The 9,463-nt window shown below is 42.6% G+C and overlaps 1 protein-coding gene across 5 annotated transcripts; it reads left to right on the top strand.

Annotated features, from left to right (window-relative positions):
• Positions 1 to 837: 837 nt before the first annotated feature.
• Positions 838 to 9,143, top strand: LOC125521914 (PH, RCC1 and FYVE domains-containing protein 1-like). Of its 5 annotated transcripts, none has more exons than XR_015610180.1 (10): positions 838 to 1,126; positions 1,901 to 2,067; positions 2,810 to 2,896; positions 3,276 to 3,365; positions 4,339 to 4,419; positions 4,685 to 4,870; positions 4,953 to 6,989; positions 7,248 to 7,394; positions 8,257 to 8,529; positions 8,626 to 9,143. XR_015610180.1 is itself a non-coding variant. In XM_087534225.1 (10 exons), the coding sequence occupies exons 4-10, from the start codon at positions 3,285 to 3,287 to the stop codon at positions 8,732 to 8,734; spliced, it is 2,919 nt and encodes a 972-aa protein (XP_087390351.1). In that variant the 5' UTR covers positions 841 to 1,126; positions 2,027 to 2,067; positions 2,810 to 2,896; positions 3,276 to 3,284; the 3' UTR covers positions 8,735 to 9,143. The 5 variants fall into 5 exon arrangements, 4 of the variants coding, with proteins under 4 accessions (XP_087390351.1, XP_087390352.1, XP_087390350.1 ...); XM_087534225.1 differs by having other exon boundaries at positions 841 to 1,126; positions 2,027 to 2,067; positions 8,252 to 8,529; XM_087534226.1 differs by having other exon boundaries at positions 841 to 1,126; positions 2,027 to 2,067; positions 2,750 to 2,896; positions 8,252 to 8,529.
• Positions 9,144 to 9,463: the final 320 nt, after the last annotated feature.

Below are 9,463 nucleotides of genomic sequence, written 5' to 3'. Positions count from 1 at the left end.
TCCTATGTTCGTGTGACTGGATCGATCAGTTTCCAAAACCAGATGGGGCGGGTTCGCCGTAATCGGGCAAATTGGTCTCAGTTTATAATCACGTGGCAGCCAATTGTCTTGCCAAATCGATGTGTCCGCTCCTGTCCCAATCCTCTCAATTAGTCCCAAAGCAAAGACATCCCTGCCCTCTATCAAAGATCGCCAAACTTGAGACGGATGAGGCCCCAAAGTTGCATGCAGAATATCATTCTCTGGGAAGTACCTTGCTTTTAGACCTCTAACACTTAAGGAGAGCGGGTCCTGAAGCAATCGTCAAACCTGTCTGGCTAGTAATGCAAGATTAAACAGTTCAATATCCCGAAAGCCCATACCACCCATATACTTCGGCTTGCACATGGTACTCCACGATACCCACGCCGGCTTTCTTTGACCTTGTTTACTACCCCACCAAAATTTTCATATAATACACATGGTACTCCATGATACCCACGCCGGCTTTCTTTGATCACATCGTACGATCTTCGTCATATCAAGTTTTAGTCCATAAAATCTGTTTGCTTTAATTCTCCTTATTTATCATTCCCTTCAAATATGGACACTCTAGCCTGTCGTACGATCTTCGTCCTATCAAGTTTTAGTGCATACAATCAGTTTGCTTTAAAACTCCTTATTTTCATATAATGCAGACATTCATATGTAATAATAAAATTGTCCGTGATTCCAGGGACAAACGCCGACCGCTCCTCAAAAATTACCCGGCAAAAAGTTCGATCCCCACCGTTCATTCACCCCACAGGCCACATTCCCTGGTCCATGCACCCGGCCCACTGCCACCTCCAGGCCACATTCCCTGGTCCATGCACCCGGCCCACGGCCACCTCCCGGAGGCCGGGGCCCCTTCTTCCGCAACGCGCGGCGCGAGAGCTCGTTTGGCCCCCTCTCTCTCCTCCGCCGCTCCGCCCGCCTTTCTCGCCCACCGCACACGCGTCGAGCAAAACCCTCGCCGATCGCCCCCTCGCCCCCGACCGGCCGGAGGAATCCGGCCGCCGAATCACCTCGCCGGCGCCCTTGCCGCGCCGACAAGGATCGCCTCGGCTCCGTCCAATCCAGCCATGATTCGGGCCCGAGCTCTGAGGTAATCCCATGTTTTTGGGGGGCGATTTGCGAGGGCGGCTTGGATTGCGGCCGAAATGCATTCGTGCTGGAGCGGTTTCAGGGTTACATTTTAGTCATTGTGCCGTACTCTTTTTATGCCCTGAATCACGTCCACATTTTGGGGATGTTTTCCCCATTGTTCTGCTCACATTGTTGTGAATTTTGGGCGTTGGCAGTAGCTTGCGTGGGACCACTAGCGTTGCCTCGATGCGAATCTGTTCCAGCTGTTAGTTCAGGGAACATTCGTCCTTACCTCTTGTATCTACTTGTGCAATCCTGATGCTGGGTGCCACATTCATCCTTACATCTTGTATCCACTTGTGCAATGCTGATAATGGGGGCATGCTTTATCTTTTATCTAGAGATAATCTCTTGCTGAGAGTGATTGCCTTGCCGAATTCGTTGTTTCCTAGTCTATGTTAGAGTTATGTCAGTTGTATTTTTTACCAAAGAAAGTTGCAGTACTGCAGGTCCTACCACTATCTTGATTGAATGATGTTATTTGAAGGCAAAAATGTCTAAGCTATTGTGCTCCCACTTTACCTCCGCATTTTTTCTTCTCAGATGGCATGTCGGTAGGCATAGTGTTTACAGTTGATCTGAAGCTAATGTCAGGCATATTTGGAGTATGTGCCTAAAAGTTCCTATAGTTTATCTCTTCCATATGCGTGTGTAGTGTAAAAATGGGAAGAAATGAAGAGTCTAGCTGTAGTGATGTGTTTGAATGAGTGATTCAGATTTTATAATTCTGCAGATCCCTTGCTACAGGGTTTGCTTTTTGTGGTATTGGCTTGGAGGAAGTTATGTGGCTGCGACAGACATGTGGTGTTGGAGTGAACTCAGTTTGTGGCATATGACTCTGGGTATTGCATGGCTGCAGATTCTTCGAAGAACGATCCCTTTGAGAGGAATGTCGAACAGGTAACTGTTTATCAGCTAGGTGGAGTGGGTAAGCTGATGTGTAAGAACCGAGCCTATCTGGCCCATTTAGATGTGCAACTCCACGATCCAAGTTCAAGTCCACCTGAACTAGAATTTTGGTTCATTTCTTGTTTTTCAGGGAAAAATACCAGCTTCCTCAGTATTCTCATTTTGCCGAATTTGCAACTATTCTAAATTTCGATTTTTTTTAAATCATGATGTTGTGCTGTATAGTATGAGCACTTTCTATTAATACTACACATTTGTGAGAATTTTTAAATATTTTTGAAAGGCTTTCTTTTTGCAACTCACGTGTATGCAGTTATGCACCCATGTTTACTTCCGTATTTTCTGACAATAACCTTCAAGCAGTGTAACATGGCTTGATCTATTATTGTCTGAATCCTATGGCATGGAAAACAGAAAACACAAGCAGGTGGTTTACAGGTTTAGCACCTGATGCAAATTGCAAAGTTGTCGGTTTAACAACATTTTGGTGGTGGGAAGCTGGGAGCATCAATCATATAATGTCTTATCTGAGAGTACCAAGAGCATGTAAATTATAATAACATTCTAATGATACAATTAAAACTTATGAAGGCAGTGTATGTGAACCAGCATTAACATAAGAGGATTAACTTTGCTTTATTCTCAAAATTGTACTTTTATTTTGCTCTCGTAGTGTGTAATGGAATGGCCTTCTCATCTTCCATCACTCAACGGGGACCTTTTGAATTGCTAGGCAATAACAACCCTGAAGAAAGGAACACACTTGTTGAAATATGGGCGGCGGGGAAAACCAAAATTCTGCCCATTCAGACTTTCCAATGTACGTACCATAGTATCTTCTTCTGTGAATAAAATGTGTTAGCCTATTTTGTTGTATTATTAAATCAACTAGATGAGATAGTTTTTGGTTGTTTCTCTACCATTTACTTGTAAATTCTAACCATTGTGTTTAGCATTTTCCTGAGACTAAATCTCTTACATTTGGCATGCAAGTCCTCCATCTATTGATTCTCAGATAGATAATGCAGGCTGAGGAGACATACATAATGTGCAAGTGCCATGTACATTCTGCATCATAGGATCTTCTGAGAAAAACCTGCATATGCCAAAAGAATAAACACAGTGTCCTAATGTTTTATGTAAAGAAACATTTCATTGGTAAATCTTGTGCCTATGACTATCATTTTTTTACTGTTCAGGATGAGGCTATGCTCATCTGGCACTCCGGGCGAATGGAGAAGAAGCTAAACCTTATTCAAGTATCGAAAATAATTCCTGGACAGCGTACGGTATGTCCATACTTGGATATTTTGCTGTTTTATGATTATGCGATTCACCTCATCAGTCCTGGAAGGGTTTTCTGTTTTAAACATGATCAACTGTAACTCGGATTAATGTTAGTGCTCATGAACACGTATACGGTATGTGTATATTTTCATTAAGATAAACTGTGTCAAGGCCAAATATAAGACAATGATGCTATAAACTTACAAATCATTTGCCTAAAGGGTTGGGATAAACTTCATAGTCATAGTTCATCTGTTGAACTAAAATAAGAAAATTAAGAGAACAGTCAAAGTCAATCAAAGCTTTCCAACCAAGTGCCACTGAGTCCCTTCCTCTCTGATGAACTGGGTAAGCTCTCTCTGTTTGTTTTGCCAGTTTTTGTCAAATCATTGGCTTACTTACCCTACTGCCAAACCACAAAGTTACAATAGTGTGGTACTTTCTGCTGATCTTTGGTAACCTATTCCGGCTTGTTAGCCACCAGGTCTCCAGCCTTGAAAATTGCAGTCGTGCTAAATTTGATTCAATGCTACTCCTTAGCATTCTGAACAAGACTTCCCTAGTGGCAGGGTAGGCCATGAAGATGTGCTCAGCTGTCTCCATTTGTTGAAGACAGTATGAACAGTTACCATGTTTAGGAGGTCTGCACCGTTCTCCTTGTTGATTGTACTACAGCCAAGCTTTCTAAAGCTGCTTCCCACATGGGAGTCATGAAAGACAATGGGGAATTTTTTTTTAAATCCCCATGTTCTAAGACAGAATAAGCAGTTGCCATGATATGGAAGCACTCGCTACTATACTCTTTTGTCTTGTTCTTCCTTTTTATTTTACTTGTCACATCGTTGTGCTCACTTGTCAACTCCTCTTTTTATTCGAAATTAGGGCACTTGCCAGCTCTGTTCAGTTACTTTCATGATAATCAAGAAATATCTGGCAAGATGAATAAAGTGTTTCCTGTGTTGCTTTCTTTGACAGGCTATCTTCCTGAGACATCCAAGACCTGATAAAGAGCATCAATCATTCTCCCTTATATATGGGCAGAGATCACTGGATCTGGTGTGTGAAATTCATCTCTTTATCTGTAGTCATGCTTAAATTTGTAATCCCATTATTTTTGTACATACTGATCAAAGATAAATATTTACTCCCTCCGTCCGAAAAAGCTTGTCCCTCAAATGGATGTATCTAGCACCAAGTTAGTGATAGATACATCCATTTGAGGGACAAGCTTTTCCGGACGGAGGGAGTAGGACACAGCTCTAATGATGCTGTTATGAACCTTCCATTAGTTTAATAACCCTCAGTAGGCAATTTGTTGTAGATCTGCAAAGATAAGGACGAAGCAGAAGCCTGGTTCGTTGCTTTAAAGGCAATTATTTCGCGACAAAACTGTAAGAAGTTGACAACAGAAACAAAAAATGATAAACCATCTTATTGCCCAATTAACCAGATGCATGGAGATTTACCATTGGCATCTTCTTGTTATGGTACTGATGTTGGAAAAAAGGTTGGTAAGCACTAAGCAGTGATTTCACTATGCACATTCATTAGTTACCTATGTATATTTATATCACACTTAATCTTTGTAGGTATCGAAAGGCGTCCAACAGTGCACCACAAATCATGATGCTCGTCCATTTGCCAATTTTGGGAATATTTTTTCTGACATGATATTATACACCGGGCAGGAGAGGAGTAGAGTTAGTACAGGTTCAGTTGGTTCTTCTAACTCCAGTATATCTGGAAGTGCAGATACCTCAGATGGGGGAGTAGCTGGAGTAGATAATAACGTCAGAGTTAGCTACTCAAGTGCAGTAAGTTCATGCAGCTATGGGTCAGGTGATGATTTTGATGCAATGGGGGGTGTTCTCCTTTGGGGCAAGGGAGTAGGTGATGGCACGCTTGCTTATTCTTCACATTTATCTGGAAACTTGTATGGACCTAGAATTGATGCATCTTTACCAAAGGCACTGGAATCAACAGTTTTGCTGGATATTCACAATATAGCTTGTGGGAGTAAGCATTCGGTTTTGGTTACTAAACAAGGAGAAATGTATAGTTGGGGTGAAGAGTCAGGTGGTAGGCTCGGGCATGGAGTTGATACCAATCTTACCCACCCTAAGCTTATTAGTACCTTGAGTGGAATTAATATTGAATCCGTTGCATGCGGGGAATTTCATACTTGTGCTGTTTCTTTTTGTGGGGATCTCTACACCTGGGGTGATGGAATGCACAATTTTGGTCTTCTTGGTCATGGGAATGATACTGCTCATTGGATTCCAAAAAAGGTCTGTGGTCCATTGGAAGGATTGCATGTCTCATCGGTATCATGTGGACCTTGGCATACAGCCGTAGTGACTTCAACGGGCCAGTTGTTCACTTTTGGCGATGGAGTATTTGGTGCATTGGGCCATGGAGATCGCCAAAGCACAAATGTTGCAAGGGAAGTGAGCTCTCTAAGAGGCTTGCGTACTGTACATGCAGCTTGTGGTGCTTGGCATACAGTTGTGATAGTTGAGGTTGTAGATTCTCTAAATTCTGCCACATCTTGTAAACTATTCACATGGGGAGATGGCAATAAAGGTCAGCTTGGACATGCTGACAGGGAAACCAGACTCACCCCAGCCTGTGTGGAATCACTTCGTAAGCTTAGTTTTTGCCAAGTAGCTTGTGGCTATGACTTTACGGCCGCCTTGTCAACTTCTGGGCAAGTGTACACAATGGGCAGTAATGCTTTTGGACAACTTGGAAATCCGACGATTGATGGGAAGCTCCCCACTGTTGTTAAAGGGAGCATCTCCAGCAGTTGTGTTGAAGAGATAGCCTGTGGTTCTCATCATGTTGCTCTGCTGACTTCTAAAGCTGGAGTTTATACTTGGGGCAAGGGTGCGAATGGTCGCTTAGGGCATGGTAATAATTTTGATCGGAATACTCCAACTCTTGTTGAGGCTTTGAAAGATAAGCAAGTGAAGAGTGTGGCATGTGGTACAGATTTCACTGCTGTTATATGTTTCCATAGGTGCACATCTGGTTTGGATCAGTCACTATGCTCTGGTTGTCATTTGCAATTTAGTTTTAGAAGAAAGAGGCATAACTGTTATAACTGTGGCTTAGTATATTGCAAAGCATGCAGCATGAGAAAATCAACGAAAGCTTCTTTGGCTCCAAATTCGAACAAACCATATCGGGTATGTGATGAGTGCTGCGCCAAACTTAATACGACCGGGGATGCTAAAAAACTGCAGAACTCAAAGCCTCTTGATGGAAACCCACATCCTTTGTCCAGTGAAGCAACTGATAGAGAAAACACAGTTAAGAGTTTGCGAGTGCGTCTATCTAGGCTTTTGACCATGGAATCATTCAAGCCTGAAGGTAAACACTCAAGGAATAACAGCCGGTTTCCTCTTCATCACTTGGGAAACTTAAGCCTTGGCAGTATAGGCCATTCCAAGGAGTTGACTTCTTTGTGCATTCCTACCTCGACGACTTCACGCGTGTCCTCTGTACCGATTTCACCACTTCCTACTAATAAGTTAACTACATCTGTCCTAACATCACCAGACTCTGCCTGTGCATATCCGTCAAACAAAAATATGACTGAAGAAGTTGCTAGGTTGCAATCACAGGTAACCATCACCATCGTATACAATTTGCAATTTCATCAAGATTCCAAGTGTTCTCCTCCGATCCTCGTTTCTTCTAAAGATTTATATTTTGGTAGGATGACAGTTCTCTAAGCAGCATATATGACTATTCAGAACATTAGAATTTGATTTCTAATCGTTTGCTTGGGATTTAATATATGTACTGCTCGATCTTTACCTTGGAAACAATATTGACTAAAAATTTCTCACACAGTGACCTAACCTGACCGATTCTCGTAGGTGAAAGAGCTGACACGTAAGTCTGAATTACTTGAAGCAGAACTTGACAGAACTAATAATCAGTTAAGAGAGGCCAGGACTACTGCTGCTGAGGAGAACTTGAAGTGCAAAGCAGCAAAAGAAGTTATCAGTTCCCTTACTACTCAGGTAGTTTTCTTTTTCTTATACTGTCAATTCTTGGAGTGCAAACATATCAGTTGTATAATCCTAGGACAGAATCTAAAGCTGTCTTGTTCCGCACTGGGCCAGTGCATTACTTACTTGAAGTTTCTTTATCCGCTTGTATACATTTGCGTTAGGTTCTATACCTGCAAGTTGAAATGCTGACGTACTGAAAACAAAAACCGGGGAGACCAGAGAACGTTGAATGATAGACGCAGCGCATCACGGATACAAATTTTGTTTTCATGCTTACAACTAGTAGGTCCCAGCTAGTGCAATGTGATGAGAAGTGGAAGCACATGGTAATGGTATTACTATTCCCAGAACCATCAGATGGCGTCACTATAAGCTTTTGCCTATGAATCGATGCTTATAATCTTAAATTCAGCTAATTTTGTGTCGCTGTTGCGCTGTTGCAATCAATGTTTTTTTTTTGAATAAAAGAGAGGCCGCCCTCTCCGATTCCTATTAAACAAATCATCTGGTTCGCAAGCATACCTGGGCACTACAAATATCAATCATCCCCTGATCGATCATTACATGACTAGAACATATAAACTAGCAGCGAAAGTAGAAATCACCCAAACCTCTCATCAGAGGCAGGTTAGATTAACAGGTCTCCACAACTGACAAACTGACAAAGCGAAATAAGGAAAACAGCAAAAGGAACCAAGGCATCCATGAACTTCTCCCTCAAGTAGAACTAACAGCAACAGGGTTTCGCAGAGGAGTTAAGCCACTGGTGATCTGAAGAACTCCTGGTCGCCAACCCTGTTCCAATCGATATAATGGACTTCATGGTTACTTCGTCGTTTAACTTAAAAATTATTTTGCGTTGTCAGATCAGAAGTATGACCGAAAGAACACCTGAAGAGCGTACTGTCAACGACACCTGGACCAGTCAAGTATCTAAGTTGTTAGGAAGTCATTTCTGCGAGAACCATTTGAACGATGTTTCAAGGGCACCTGATTCCAGCGCCCACTTGGCTCATCAGTCGCCTTGCAAAGAGAACAGCATTGCAGCAGACGCGGAATGGACTGAACAGGTTGAACATGGTGTATACATCACTATATTTCGCTCACCAGCGGGTCATAAATACCTCAGGCGCGTCCGTTTCAGGTATGGATATATCTTATCTCGTTTTCATAAACTCTACTTATATGCCTTTTCCCTTCGTGGATTTGCCTATTGATCGCTTCTTTTGCTCACCTGAAGCAAGAGGCATTTCACGGAACAGCAAGCAGAGCGATGGTGGGCCGAGCACCGGCCAACTCTACACCAGCAGTATGGTATCCTGACTGGAGACAGTATCATCCCGTCGTGAACATCCCAAGCAAAGGGATAGGATTTTATCATCAGCTAACTGGTGTGTAACGCGCAACTTCTTCTGGCAAATGTACATCTTTACTTGTCTGGTCTCTGTTCATCGAAAAAATTTATACATGCCTGGTGGATTCTGTGAGCGACCAGTTTTTAGTGGTCCTCCCAACAGATGCATTGAGGCAACGTGTATGCTGTATAGAGCTAGAGCTTTCCTGCCCGACGAAGTCAGTTTTGTTAATCGTGGCTTCTCTCTGTACGACATAAATAGTTTTAGGTAATATTTCCTTTTTTTTCTCTTTGGTTTAGTGGCACTCATGTACGTAGTTGGCTGAAAATATCCATGTGAAATACTCGAATGGATCAGACTTGCTGGACTTGAAAGTAAATTGCCTGGGTTTCAGGTTGAAAAATAGTGGGAAATGGCAGTATTACTGCTCTGCATTTGGACCGAAATGCTTAGTTTTCAGGTTCTCTGAGCAATTCAATATTGCCTGTCATGATCTGTTCAGGTAATGGTGAGATTTAGGCTGAGTATGCGTGACTCCACTGTTTTTGTGACTAGAGTGAGCTAAATAAAGACAAACTCGGTAGTTGTTTGTCTTTTGTTCCTCTTCTTCGCACATGCACGGTCGTTGACCTCGCCGTACCTAGGGCACCCATAACTCAATAACTTTGGCGCCACTCGTGTGTGGCTACCAACTCATGCCCCGTTGCATCATACTTCTTTCGT

This window comes from Triticum urartu, chromosome 7A, assembly GCF_056163025.1.
Source record: "Triticum urartu cultivar PI428250 chromosome 7A, HENAU_Tu73, whole genome shotgun sequence".
NCBI classification, from domain to species: domain Eukaryota; kingdom Viridiplantae; phylum Streptophyta; class Magnoliopsida; order Poales; family Poaceae; genus Triticum; species Triticum urartu.
Note: the sequence above shows the minus strand (reverse complement) of the source record. Positions and strands in the feature narration are given on the sequence as shown.